General features: G+C 48.3%; 1 protein-coding gene across 10 annotated transcripts in view; it reads left to right on the top strand.

Moving 5' to 3' along the window:
* The window catches only part of DGKG (diacylglycerol kinase gamma), a 210,109-nt gene that overhangs the window by 160,713 nt on the left and 34,406 nt on the right, over window positions 1-14,990 (top strand). For 9 of the 10 annotated variants that reach the window (XR_013828564.1, XR_013828565.1, XM_079923090.1 and 6 more), the window contains one exon: window positions 2,484-2,661. Coding sequence is in view for 8 of the 10 variants with exons in the window: in XM_079923090.1 (XP_079779216.1) it covers window positions 2,484-2,661 (178 nt within the window). In the remaining 2 variants the exon portion in view is untranslated. Of the gene's footprint in view, window positions 1-2,483; window positions 2,863-14,990 lie in introns of those variants that run through there. The other variant, XM_079923084.1, reaches the window with a different exon arrangement.

Raw genomic sequence — 14,990 nt, 5'->3', positions numbered from 1 at the left:
AAAGAGCACAGAATTGAGGTCTGAACACCTGGATACTAGTCTAACTCCACCATTAGTAAGTTGGATGACCACAGGCAAGATCTTTAACCTCACTGGGCCTCACTGATGAAAGATAGGACATGTTCTCTTGGGTCCCTCTCATCTCTGAGTTCCATGATTCCATACTGTAATGAAAAGTAGGCTGGGTGACAGTCCTGTTCAGAGGGTGCAGCCCTGATAAGGCAGCCACACCCCAAGGGCCATTTAATGCACAATATCTGGTGTGTTAAACTGACCAAGGAGAGGGCTTATTCCCTGTTTTGCCCTTTATATATGTGTATTAATGGACCTAATCTGCAAATAATAGGAGAGCTATTGCATAGGGTCACAGAATGAAGATTTAATATAAACTAGATGGACTGGTGGGGGCTTGGGCTGAAAGTCAGATGAAATTAAATAAGTGCAAAACCCTCTGTCTAAGTTATTTAAAAATACACAAGTTCAGGATGGGGAAGACTGGGCTGAGAAGTAGATGATGGGATGAGGGCCTGAGTGCCTGAGATGACCACCCGCTCAAGCTGAAGTGATTCAGTCGTCATATAGCTGCTCATAAAAGAGCTAGTGCAAACTTGATCATATTTAACACTAAGGATAATGATCATGGGGGACATGTTGAGCCTCTACCTGGGCTCCCCACATTATTTCATCTCTGGGGCGTGATAATATTAGGGGATCTCAGCCCCAGGAAGTGCTGGTGACATTGCCGCCTGTGCCATCAGATTCTGCCATTGGTGTTCTTTTCAGTGCCAGGACCTTATGGAGTAGGACAGCAACAAACCGTAGTGTGTACAGAACGGGGCAAGTCCCACAGGAGGAGCCAGAGACTTGACAGTGCTCAACCCTGAGGCACAACTAAATGGTGGTGTGAGAGGGAAGAGAGAGAAAGGAGTGGGTAAGACTGAGACTCCGACAGCCTGCCGTCAACCTGTGTACTTCCGTTTGTAAGTTGTGTGACTTTGGGCAAGTTACTTAACTGCCTCTGTGCCTCAGTTTCCCCAAAAGTACAGTGAGGGTAATCGTAGTAACTAACTTATAAGATTATTATGAAGGTAATAAATGAGATGTGTATAAAGCCTACCTGGCCAATGGCAACGTTTAATGCATACGCGTGATGCTGCTGCTGCTGATGGTTGCACATCATCGTGTACCCAGTGGGCACTTCCGTGGAGGAGAAGGAGGTTCATCCTGTCTGACTTCAGAAGGGAGAATAAGACCAGCGGGTGGAAGCAGGAAGGAAGAGAATCAGGTTCACCATGAAAAGACCTCTGAAATAATCAGAACTTCCTAATAAAGGAATTCCCAGTCACCAAAGAAGCTCACTCTCTACCATTTTGTAGCTGGGGAGACAAGTCATGGGGATGATAAGATACGATAAATTGAGAGCTGCAAAGAAATCAGGAAGTATGCCAAAATGAATGGCAACAAGCCCTACCTTTCTATGACTCATCTGTTAAGAAATCTCTGGAAGTTTGGATTTGTTGGTAACCTCAAAGATAGTGGATTTTTGTTGCATGCTTTTGATTTTTTTTCCTGCCTCACATTAAGCAAGACGAAGAGCTTGGGCTTTGTAGTCAGATTCCCCAGCTTTGAACCCCTGCTCTGTTATTTATCAACTGTGCAATCTTGGATAGCTTAGCTTACCTCTCTGGGTAATGTTTTCTTCTGTTAATGAAGTAGACTACCTCCAATCCTGAGGAACGAGGATCAGAGCTAATCTATTTTTTGCTGCGTTGGTAAGCATTATGCCAAAGTAGGCTGACTTTATAGATATGTGAGACAGGCAGATTGGAGCCTACTGGCCTTTTGTACCTGGCGGTGATGTGGGTGGTAGAGACTGGATAAAGAAACTCTGCTACATCAGCAAGCACATATGCCAAAATTGCACTTACGATAGAGATACAGGAGACAGGAAAATTCTGAAAGCCATCCAAATCTTAAAGTCTTATACTTCTCACAGGAGGGGTAAAATAAGAAGAGGTAAAATGAAACTTTTCTGTCATTTGTTGAGAATATGCAGTGTTAGGTTCTGGACTCAATGCTCCACCAGATCACAGTGGTTACGGAGGGGCAGGATTGATGAGAATGAGGTTGGACTGGTGAACAGTTTGCAGTTGTCTTCTGAACCATCCCTAAAGCCCTTCTAGATCTATAGACGGTTCCTGGAGCTTTGTGCTGTCTCCCCAGAGCTGACCAGGACTGGACCTCCCTCACCCCACTGCAGTGGCCAAAGCATTAGGCCTGAGCAGTGTTGCCCAAGATTCAGCTTCTGACAGAGGCTGGCTGGTGGCTGACAGCCTTTCACATTCTCCATGAGAGCCCACACCCCACGTGCACACACACGCACACACACACACACACACACACACATACACATACATACATGCCACCTTGGGTTGGGATATACTGAGGACACTAACGGATGAAATTCTCTCTCTGCCCCTCAGTGTGACGGAGTTGGGGTGGACCTGAGCGGCATCTTCCTTGAAGGCATTGCTATTCTCAACATTCCCAGCATGTACGGTGGCACCAATCTCTGGGGAGAAACCAAGAAGAACCGGGCTGTGATCCGGGAAAGCAGGAAGGTCGTCACTGACCCCAAGGAACTGAAATTCTGCATTCAAGGTAAGCCCAGCATGAGGAAAATTGCTCCAGGTCAGTGGGAGGGATGTTTAGGCGGGTCTGGCAGCAAACTGTGTTAGGGTCTACAGCAGGCTCTAGAAGCTTCTACAGCTTTACAGGGACTCGGAGATACACTGACTCATCATCCCTGATGCTGCAATGTTTAATAACCTAATTGAGAAAAGTTACAATAAGGGAGCCCAAAATGACAGTCAGTAGTCAAACTGGGGGACTCCATGAGGTTAGGGTCAAAGGCTGTTTGTGTCAAGGTTACCAGTGTCCTTCAGTAACTAAATCCAATAGTCAGTTTTCAATCTTGATCTTGCTTCATCTGTCAGCAGCATCTGACCCAACTGGTCACTCCTTCTTCCTGGAAACACTGTCCACTCAGCTTCCAGGACTCCACACCTTCCTGGTTTCCCACTGGTCACTCCTTCTTAGTCTCTTTTGCTGAGTCCTCATCTTCTCTCTAACCTCTTTGTACGGGAGGGTCCCCGGCCCTCTTCTCTTTTCTGTCTGTACTCACTTCTTTGATGATCTCATCGAGTAGTGAGACTTTATTTAAATACCACGTGAGTGCCGGTGACTCAGCAAGTCCAAAACTGATCTCTGACGTCCCTCCCCCAAACCTTCTCCACCCACAGCCTTCTCCATCTCAGTTGACGATAACTCAAACCTGCCCGCTGCTTAAGCCAAAACACTTGGCACCATCCTCAATTCCCTTTTATCTCATATCTCATACCCAACCCATCCAAAAATCTGTTAGCTCTACTCTTTAAAAACATCTAAGATTCCTACCACCCTGGTCTGAGCCACCATCCCTTATCCCCTGGATTACTGCAAACCCTCCCAACTGGATTCCCTGCTTCTTCCCCCACCCTCTACAGTCACTTCTCACCACTGCATCAGAATGCCCCTGGGAAAATATGTCTGTCCATGCCACTCTCCTGCTCAGAATCCTGCAGTGGCTCAGACTGAAAGCTAAAGCTCTTCATGTGGCCTTGAGGGTCCTAGAGGGTTTGGCCTCTCGTCACCTCCGGACTGCATCTTCTGTTACTGCCCCCTCACTCCCTCTGCCTCCGCCACCCTGCCATGAGCCGACTCTTCTTCCTGCCTGGAACAACTGGATAGTGTGCCTTAGAGGCCATCAACTACCTGCCAGGATACAGGACACAGCTTTCTGAGAGTGCCCTTAAAACTACCTTCAGCCCTACCCCTTACCAGCCACTGCCACCAGCAAACCAGACGGGCCTCAATCAAAGTTCCTGGCAGCTCTGCCTCTTCTGTGGATCAGATGAGCCGGCCCCGCTGATCCGCAGGGATTCTCAGTGGCCTGGTGAGCCAGAGTAGGGGTGTGGGGAGAAGCCGTATGTGAGGGCTTTGGCAAAGACCCCACCTGAGGAGGCAGGAGAATGGATTCAAATCCAAGTGCTGGCACTAACCTACTTTTTGGGACGTTGGTTTTCTTTGCCATAAAACCAGCATCTGGTATAAAAGTTTTAATGACTGAATGGATGGGATTGACCAGACCATTGATTTTTAAACTAGACCTGCCTATCGAAAATGAAGTCCTGGGCCCCAGCCCAGATCTCCAGAATCAATCTCTGGGTTGGTTCCTGGGAACCTAAATTTGTAATGAGCTCCCCAGACGATCGGATGGGCTGCCGGGTTTGAGAACCACCAACATAGACAAGTGTCCAGGAATCTGGGTCTGGGTTCTTTGATGTCCCAGGTGGTTAGTCCTAAGGCTGGATGTGATCCCACCAGTAGAAGGAGACAAAACTTGGCCAACCATTGAGGGAATGGTTACTGCCTTATTTCAGACCTACCTATTAAACAATCAGATTGTCATATTCTGAAGCAAGGTCATCAAGAGGGGTCATCTTCACACCTGTGTCCTTTAAGAGAAGACTTGGGAATTTTTTTTTTCTCTGCTTCCCTCTTAAGTCCCCTTTATTTCAGAGTAAACTTCTCAATTTGTATAAATTATTAAACTCAATAATGTGTTCCTCCTTCCTCCCTTGGCAGGGGAAGTTGTGGGTGCTAGCAGAGGGTGGGGGAAGCATTGGAAGTTGTAGAAAGTTTCTGCAAACTTTCCCACCCCAGTGTTCCCACCCCAGCCACCACTCTGGCATCCAGGCAGAGCAGAATCAGGGCAGAATCCCCCTCCCCTCAGGCAGGGGCAGGGGCCGCTCTTGCTGAGGATGTTTTCTGGTTGGGGCTCAAGGACAATCGTCATCTTCCCTTGTATGTCTTACCGTATATCTTCCCCTTCTTCAAGCAAGAGTAATGTGTCTGCTGATCGCTCATGACCTTCATGTACAGGAACTCTCTTCCCAAAATCCCCCTTTCCCACCCCAAGAATATGCTTTCAGAGCTAAAAATGCAGCTACTTCCTGTTCTTTAGATGAGGACAGGAGCTGATCAGAGCAGAGACTGAGGAGGGAGTCTTGGCTTCTGGGCTTTGCAGAGAACGAACCTACAGTGAAAGCTTTTTCTAAAAGGGCCATGATCTCCTTTAAGATGAGATGTTAATGAGGAAACGCTAAAGAGGCAACCCATTTTAAAAAGTGGCAAAGCATTGGCCTGGGAGTCAAGAGTCCTGGGTTCCAGTCCAGACTTTGCCTCTCACTAGTGTATGATGTTGGGCAAGTCCTTTCAACTTCTTGGGTTTCAGTTTTCATTATCTGTAAAATAGGCAAATCTGACAATCCTACAGGTTCCTGTAGAGCGTAGGTTGCTTACAGCTCCACAGAATTAAGGCACGGACAGGTTTTGGTCTAGTGGACTCCTTGAACAGAATTATATGGCAGGTTTCTTCCTTCTTTCGGTGTGTTTTGTCTCGGTTTATAGGTCAGTGGCTGAGAAGGTAGGGATCTTCCTCTGCAGGCTCTTTATTTGTTGGGATTTGTTATTCCTTGGCAGATTCACTAGGGTTGGAGGTGAGGGAGAGGTCAGAGGAGAATAGTGGGAGGGAGGGGGTTTATCATAGGAAGTGTTAAAGGAAATGACAACAGAAAATGTTACTGTCAAATCTCATCACAGGTCAGTCTTTCTCCTTGGAAAAGCAAGCCAAGAAAGAAGGTCAATCAAGATTAGCATGGAATGAGTTCCATAAAACCATTGGCTGATTAGAAAGCAAGAAGTGGTCTTGGGGAAAGTACCAAGCTTGCAGTTGAATGACCTGGGTTTAAATTTAGGCTTTACACTTTCTAGTCTTATAAACCTTGGAAAGTTACCCAACCTCCTGAGTCTCAGCTTCCTCACCTGTAAAATTGGCATCATAATACCTAGCTTGTCATGATGATGGATGTCAGAGTGCCTGGAACATAGTATAAGCTTAAATTTTCTCCTCACCTTTAAGGCTATGTTATGTTGGGGCATACCAGCTGAATGACTGATTTTGAAGTTCTCAGGTTTAGCATTGCTACCTATCTGTACTATCACTAAGAAAGAGCAGAGATCCTGCCAAACTCCAGCCCAGCCTTTGCCCCAGCACATTAAACCTATACCATCAATTGTACCTTCTGCCTCCTTTCCTAGACCTTTCAAATTCCAAGGATGGAGGCTGGATAGTATTCATCTTTTCCCCAGTGCCTGACCCCGTGTAGTTAGTCCAAAAAAGGTTATTGGATAAATGAGAGGTACCTGGGCAATGGTTCTTTTTAGTTTTTATAATACCAGTAAGAATAGTGACAGGTATTTATATTTCATTTTGGCTTGCAGATAGTTTTACATATATTAACTTAACCTAACCCTAACCAGAAACCCATGAGCAAGGTTATACCCACTCCCCTCCATGTCCCTATTTCATAGTTGGGAAAAACAGAGGCCCAGAGAAGCAATAGGACTTATACAATTTATGTCCAGTGGTCGCATCAGAACCAAGTCCCTGATTCCTAGCCTAGCCCCAAGTGGCTAGTGTCCAACTAGAAAATTTATTTGAGGTCCTACTATGTGTTCTGCACAAGCCAGACACTCAGAAAACAGGAAGCATTTATGTTCCAGTCCAAGGAAAGGCTCCATATACACTTGGTTGAAATTCTGCTCCTCCTACAAGACCTACCTCAAGGGCCATCTCCTTCCTAGAGCCTATGGTGGCACCTCTGGAAGTGAGTCTGGCCTCCGAATTCCTAGAGCATTTAATTTGGGCTTCTGTCTTGACAGTACACTGATTATGGGTTGCATTGTCTCGTAGGCACATGTATCCTCATCATATTTTTCTCCTGCCAGTACCTGGAAAATGGGGAGCATGTGTTCTTCATCTCTGTGTCCCCTTCAAAGCCTAACATCCTACCTGGCTCAGGTTGTTCTACAGAAATGTTTGTCGGAGGGCGGTGGGGGGGCGGGGAAGGAATCTTGCCTTTGGCCTGTGAGCACAGTGGGCAGTAGATTCTGGAGCTGGACAGAAGCAGACCCTCAGGGAAAAATCTTAAAAAAAAAAAATAGTCTTACAAAGAGTTCGATGCAAATATTTGTGAGACTGAGAATTTAGTTTCATGGAACCATTAGAAACTCATTTGATAAGTAAGATGTGCTGGCTGTCTTCAAATAAGTAATTCAAATATAGCCTGGAGGACTTATAGCTGAGAGTCGCTGTAGAGTAAGGGACTGACCATTGAACTAGAAGCTAGAAGACGCAGACCTCCCCACTACCAGCCATGTGATGTTAGTTGAATCATTGAATTTTTCCAAGCCTCCATTTCAACCCTTGCAACATGGAAACAATTATAATCTCTCTCCATCAGCATAGTCCCCTTGTTTTGAGAGTTAAATGAGATCATCCATGTAGAACACTTAGCAGAATGCCTGGAACGTGGTGAGCCCTTGATCAATAGTAATCAGAAAAATTGTTAAGTGATCAATGGAAGGTGATGAGTATTTAGTACGTGAGAAAAGGGCCAAATTTAGAATTTCACTCTCTTTACTTCTGCTTCAGTAATTTGGTCTGGATTATCTTTAAATTACCTATGGTTCTAACAGCCCACAACTCTAGGGTTACTTGTTGGCACTGTGCTTAAGTGTGTTTGGCTGTTGCTGCCTATGTGGAGGTTCCACCTAAGTGGCTATCCGGCGAAGCCAGGCGAGGGTAAGGGTGCCAAGCCTTGAATCACCAAGGGCATGCATGGCACAAGCTAGATCAGTCCCCCCCGAGGCTAGGGAGCGAAGCCCTGGAAGCTCTGCCGTTGTTTCTCTCCGGCCCCACCCTGGATGTGAATGCAGGAGACTTCCTACACATGTTCCCAGACTCTTCTCTGAGACTCGTGTATGCCCCCATCCAGCCTTCAGCCTTGAGCCAGCAGCAGCCTTGAGGCTGTGTCACCCAGAGCTGGCTACCTTACCCTCAGTGAGGTTTCTTAGTCAACCCCGTGTGAACTGCATCCAGGGTGTCCTAGACAAGATTCTAAACAGAGAGGGCAAGATCTCCCCAGACTTTCACTAGGGAATAATTTTTGCAATTCCTGGTAAACAAAAACAGGGAGACCTTTGGTAGGATATACATTTTGAGTCAGTTTCCCAGCAGCAGTGACAGGCTTTCTGTCATTTATTCAACACACACCTTCGAAACACAGACCAAATGCCAGGCACCAGGGCACATTGATGAGCAAAACCAGATCTAGTGCCTGCAGCCATTAGGGAGTGCGGGAACCAGGCCTCAGTAAAACAATCCCACAGAGAGGCATGTAGTTAGGATCTGTGATAAGTGCTAAGAGGGAGAGTCGCATGGCTACTCAGCACCCCAGCAAGGCCAGCCAGCCACTGCGTGGCTCACAGATAGGCTCGCTAGCCTGGAACTCAAACCAACTAGCAGGCACTCACACAGGCACCCTCCTGGCAAAAGCATACGGTCATCAAATCTGCCACCCAGATGCCAGGGTCTTACCTGGGAAGAGGAAAACCCTCCCACTTCAGAGTCAGTTGACACCACTCCTTTGTGGGCACAGGTGGTTCAACCTGCCTGTGCACTGTGCCCATGTGGATCTTCACTAATGGCATGGGTCTTACCCTGAATCCCAAAGCCAGATAAAGGGATGCCATCCAGCTGTCAGAGATCCACCCTCCCGGGTGGTGAGCCAGAGCTCAGATGAGACAATAGGATAATCATGGGTACATGAGTTCATTGCTTCTCAGGGCTCTCTCCTCACTTGTAGGAAACCATAACAGAAAGTGGCCGGTTGGGTTCAGGAGCTGTCCAGGGTTGTATGTTCCCAATTTTCCCATTTGGTGGAGATCTGACCAGAAAGACAGTCGTAGTGAGCAATTGCCAGCCACTCACGGCTCATTCGGGTTGAAAAATAGAAATGTTCCTAAAAAGTGTGCATTTCACAGAGGCCTCTCTGGCCAAGGTCTCACCTAGGGGCTGAGATGGAGCAAGGCTAGCAACCCCTAAAGAGCCTGGCGGGCACTTGGGGGGGGTGTGCGCTGGGACGCCCCTCAGCGCTGGGAAGTAACCATGGCAACACACCAGTCATTCCTCTGCATCAGTGGCAGGCCTACAGAGAGACTCTGCTCTGCTTTTCACAGGAAATCACAGCTTTGTCACTCAGTCCCTCAAGCACCCACGTTGGAATCAACATGCCCCAAACCCAGATGAGGCATTCTCTTCTCCCTCTTTACACACCCTCCCCCTTCTCCTGAAGCCCATTGCCCATCCCCACATTCCCTGCCTTGTTGATAGCATCACCTGTTGCCCAAGCTAGAGACCCAGAGTGATGCATTTCCCGTCACAGCGGCTCATGGAACTCTCCTGTAATTATTTGCTCACATGGTGTCTCTCCCACCCAATGTGAGCTCCTCGGCTCCAGATATCATAGTTCCTTCTACATCCCTGTGCCTGGCACGGCCTCTGAGACCTTGAAGGAGCTTATTAATATTGGTTGACCAAAAGCACCCAGCGTCAGGGGCACCTGGAGCAGTAAGATAGGGAACCGTGTTTGATGGGATGAAATTTGTGTGTGTGATGCTCGTGAGCAATGTTGCAGAGCTGCTGTGCCAGCATCGGGCTGTACAGGAGGCCAGGAGGTCTGCCTTCCATCCTCACTGGTCCCTTCTCCGAGCCCCTATGTGTTCCCAGCTGCCTCTACATCACGCAGTCTCTCCGTACCTGTCAGGGTTGCCTGCTGGACTCTGCGGGTTAGGCTAGGTGTGTTTTTGCAGCTTCCAGATCAAGGCCACACAACCTGATTCTCAGGTCTATGTAGTATTGAAATCCCAGACTCACTGGTCTCTTAGAAATTTAGAGATCCTTTCGTCCTCAAGATAAGGAGAGGGGGAACCAGCAAGGTGAAGTGGCTGGCCCTTGGCCAAACCCCGACTGAAATGCAGGTCTTTTAGTTCACACAGGCCAGCCCTCTGTCCACTAGAGCAGAGGTTGGCAAGCTTTTCCTGTAAAGGACCACATAATAGTAACTCTTAAAATAGTTAGGCTTTGTGGGCTATGCAGTCTCAGCTACAACTGCTTACCTCCAACCCCTCAGCGTGAAAGCGGCCATAGACCACACGCAACGAATGGTATGGCTGCGTCCTAGTCCCCCTTTATTTACACAAACAAGCAGCAGGCTGGGTTTGGCCCTCGAGCCGTGGTTTGCCCATCCCTGCACTAGAACCTCACGTGGTCCACAGCCAGCAGCAAGGGCATCACCTGAGAGTGTCAGAATGTAGGCCAAACCTCCTGAAGCCCAATCTGCCTGTCAGCAAGATCCCCTGGTGATGAATGCTTACTCAAGTTTGAGAAGCACTGCACTGGTGGGCCTGGCTGCTCCCCCGAGGATGCCAAGAAGATACTTTATAGATTAGAAAAATGAGGCCTAGGGAGATTAATTGACCCGTCCAAGGTCACACAAACTGGAGGACCTGGGACTAGAGCCCAAGTCCTAGTATTTCACACATGGAATTCTTTCTACACACACCAGACCACCCACCCCAGCCTCCCCATTTCTGCCTGTCCCTGACCCAACCCGCATTTACTAGAAGTTCAAGTGAAGCGATCCTTCATTCTTCCCCAGCTGACTTGTGAATCAGGAGGACTCTGCCTCCAGCTGAGTGCCCCCCCCCACACCCCGCCAAGATTGGGAGGGGTGGGCGAGGCAGAATAGGGCCTCCGGAGGCTGTTCCACGTCCGCAGAGGGAAACTTGCTCACACAGGTTCAAGCTGGAGTTAAACTCCAACTGAATTCCTGCCTTAGGAGGTTTGTTGCTCAAAATAGAACCAAAGAACCAAGGAAACTTTCGTTTTTCACATGCAGAAGAAACTTCTAGACTGGCTGTCTGGCAGGCCTAGACATCTTAGATTTTTCCCTCTTCTGCTTGCCCCATCTTGACCCACCACCAGCTCCTGTTCCCCTGTAGCAACTTTAATATCTGGTACCTCCTAAGACCCAGCCCACAGCAAAACTCCATCCTGGCCACACGCTCTGCACAGCCTGTGCTTCTTGATCTGTTTTTAAGTCGTGCAAGAAGTGCTTCATCTTCTTAATTAATCCATAAATATGTATTGGGCTGTTGTTTACTGAGCCCTTATTTATGGGCCAAGCTGTTGCCTATTTAATTATTTAATCTATTTTATGGCTGACGCTAATGGGGTTAAGTGACTGGCCGAAGAATACAGATGATACCCAGTAGAGCTGATTCAAACCTGCCTTCAAGTACCGAGTGCTCCAGGTGCTATAGAGGGTGCAAGCACCAGTGTGACATGGTTCCAACCTCCAGCAGATCTCAGTCGAATGTAAGAAATACATGTAGAACGATCATGTTACCACTGGCATGATAGGCAAGCACCACGGAGTGGCAGAAACAGAGTACGGTTAGAGTAAGAAAAGGAGGGGCTTTCCTTAGGGACTCAATCCCCTGCTGCCCAGTACTGTGCCAGGCACCTAGGAGGTGATCAATAAATATTTGATGTATGACTGAATGAATGAATGAATGAACGAACGAACAAGATAGAATGTGTGTGTGCCAGTACTTGAAGCCGGAAAGGATTGGAAAGGACAGAATGAGAGAAGAGGCACATGGACTAGAGCATCAGCACACAGAAATAGCAAAGGGGAAGACTGGAAACGTAGAGACCCTTGAGTAATGTGCCATGGAGTTTGTATATGATCCTTTGAATAATGGGAAGGTTAATAATGAAGGGTTTTAAGCCAAGAGCAATAGGATGAGAGAGCAGCACGCAGTTTGGATTCAAGGAAAAGGAAAGGAACTGGCAGCAAGGAGGCCAGTTAGGAGGCTGGTGCAGAACACAGGCTTACAACTCTGAGGCCTTGAATAGCAGTCAGTGGCACAAGAGGAAAAATGGACAAAAGCCAACAGGAAGTGGGGGACAGACAAAGGGGACACTGCCATGTGGATGATGCCTCCTTTCCCGCAAACCACCCAACAGTGTCCCGACTTCTTCTGCCCACAAGCTCAGCCGTGTCCTGTCTACCTCCACCCCAAAGCCCTCCCCATTACCAGTGGCTGCTGTTGGCAGAATGGATGCCTGAAGCAGGGCCCTGTGTCTTTTCCACCTCCAGCCTGCAGCCAGCACCCATCTCTTCCCATTTTCCGGACAATTCATCCAACACTTGTTAAGCACCTACTTGAATTTAGCACCATATGCTAGAAATATTTTGCATTCATCATCTCGTTTCAGTCCCCTACAGCACCCCTGAGAGACACTTTATAATTAGAAAAATAAGCCCAGGGAGGTTAATTGACCTGTCCAAGGCCACACTAATTGGTGGATCTGGGACTAGAGCCAAGTCCAAGTATACCAAACCTGGCATTCTTTCCATTCACACAATACCCTCCCCCACCTCCCCATTTCTGGTTGATCTTGACTCAACAACCAGAAAGTCACAGCTATCCTTTCGCTTTGCCTTTCTGGATATGTGCATCCCTCTAGCTGTGATTCATTTGGTGGGCGTAGCTCTCTGTAATGTACCTTATGTGTGTCATGCCTGAGACTCAGGCTTGAGTTGAACTGGAAGATCTCACCACTAATTGATTGATTCTATTATATACACTGCATGTGGAATTGAAGCTTCTTGAGCTCAGTGGGCAAAGTAATGCCAGATAATAAACCAACTAGTATTTCACCTTTAGGCCAAGAGAGTCAGCATTCCATTTAACAAGAAGTCTCCCCTGCGAGGAGCTGAGGATAGGCTCACCCCACTCCACGCCCCCTTCCCTGCACTGAGAGGTCCCACCATGCCAAGATGTTTGGTCTCTGCTTTGAGTCCTTTATTCAGAGCTTATTTGGGGGGTCAGACCGGCCTTGGTTTGAATTCCAGCTTTACCATATGCCAGCTTTGTGACATTAGGCAAGTTCCTCAACCTCTCTGAGCCTCAAGATTTTTTTTTTTTATGTTGGGATAATAGTGTCTATCCAACAGAGTTGCCACAAAGATTAAAAACAATAAAGCTGACAGAGCTCTAGGCCTGGCCTGGAGTCTGTGTCCAGTAATAGTCATGCTCTTCATGTCCTCATTGGGACCACCAGGTCAAGATTCCTGTAGCTCCGCTGCCTCCCAAGCCTTATGCGATATTCTCACTCTTGATCTTTCTTAGAGGCAAGATGATGATGTCAGATCCTCCCTTCAGAGCCATTTCAGGAGACCATTTCTTCCGGGGAAATTCCCCACCACACACCTCCACCAGCACGCTGGCCCTCCCCTTCTGAAGCCCCTGGCCCTTAGGCATGTACCGAGCCTTCATCAGAGCCCTGCCAAACCCGGGAAGAGAAAGCCACACAGAATAGAGGCCCCACCACACAAGCAGGCTTTCAGGAACCAGCCACAATGGCCATTGTGAGCACAAACTCACCCTTCCTCTTGCCTCAGTGTAGGGCTGCACAGAACGTTCTGTCTTCTGCACAGTGTGAGAAGCGGCAAGGCCTGCTGCCAACCTACTCTTGACCCAGCCGGCCAGGAAACCCAGCCTCCACCTTTGTTGGAAGAGCTCAAACCAAACTCAAGGATAGAATGCCCTCACCCCCGATCAAGGAAACATAGGCCCAGCGGAGGAAAGTGACTGGCCCAAGGTCATACAACTAGACAGCTAGAGCAGAGGCAGAAACCCCGGACCCTGCCCGCTGGGCCAACACATTTCCTCTCCCTTCCACCCTGCAGCCCCTCTCCTCAGAAAGCAGTGGCTCTGGGCTGCTTTTCCTTTCCGTTTCCATCTGGATCACCCAGAGTCCAAGACCACTCAGTACCCTCTGACCACTTTTATGCCCTGATGGGGCTTTACAGACCCCTGGGAGTGGAAGATACCTGCAAACCAGTGTGACGAGGACACAAAGGAAACGCCCGTCAGAAGGGGTGCCCAGCCGGACCAGGGGTGTCAAAGCCATGCCTGTCTCCAGATCCTTCTCTGCATCCTCATTGCTCAGCCCAGGAACAAGGGAAAGCCACCAGGCCCGTTGTGGGATTGTATCTCTCTCTCTCTCTCTCTCTCTCTCTTTCCCTCTCTCTCTCTCTCTCTCTCTCTCTCTCTCTCACACACACACACACACACACACACACACACACACACAGGAACACAAAGGCAGGGAAAGGAAAGGAACTAAACAACTCATTTCCAAGTAAAAGCTCCCTGTTTTAAAGGAAAAAAGTTGAAATAGGGATTCTTCTCTTGCCAGGAGGGACCGTCACCCTAAAATCTCAAGGTCGTGGAATCTCTGCTCCTCTTTTCCTCAGTGTCCTTCTCCTCTTTCTTTTCCTACCCTCCCCCCCCCCATCTTCTCCTCTCCCTCCTCTCCTTCCTCCTGGACTACCTTCTCTGGATTACACGGATTACCATCTGCAGAAGGCCACGCACTTACTATGTAGCAAAGACAATTTCCTGAGGACCACCCTTTCTAAAGAAACCTAAAATCACAATGACAGCCACTGTTTCTTGAGGGCCTTCTGTGTGCTCTCTGTGCAGGCTCTGGATGGCATCACTTCTAAACCTCATCAGCAACCCTGCCAGTGAGGTTACTAGACCTACATTTTCCTGATAAAAGACTCGGAGAGGCTAAGCGACTTCTCCCACAGTAATAGAAGTAGTGAGCGCCAAACAGTAGGCACTCCGACCTAAGTCTGTCCAAAGCCCGTGCTCTGTGCTTCACAGCTTGGCTCGCAGTAGCACGCTCTTTACGCTGGGTTTACAGAACGCCAGGAAGTGAGCCCCCTGCCTGCTCCGTTTACCGGCAAGGAGCTCTCTGACTTTGTGCTGTGTCTGAGTTAGGATGTCTAGGGAAAGCACTGGTCATAAATTACCCTTCCAATAAGCTGTGATTGGGATACCTGAGGGCCTGGTGCTTTGAAAGGCCAGGTGGGAACATGGCAGGTAAGTTACAGCCTTCCTTC

The sequence above is a fragment of the Stenella coeruleoalba genome (assembly GCF_951394435.1).
Source record: "Stenella coeruleoalba genome assembly, chromosome: 5".
Lineage (NCBI taxonomy): Eukaryota > Metazoa > Chordata > Mammalia > Artiodactyla > Delphinidae > Stenella > Stenella coeruleoalba.
The sequence above is the reverse complement of the archived record's forward strand: the minus strand, read 5'-3'. Positions and strand labels throughout refer to the sequence as shown.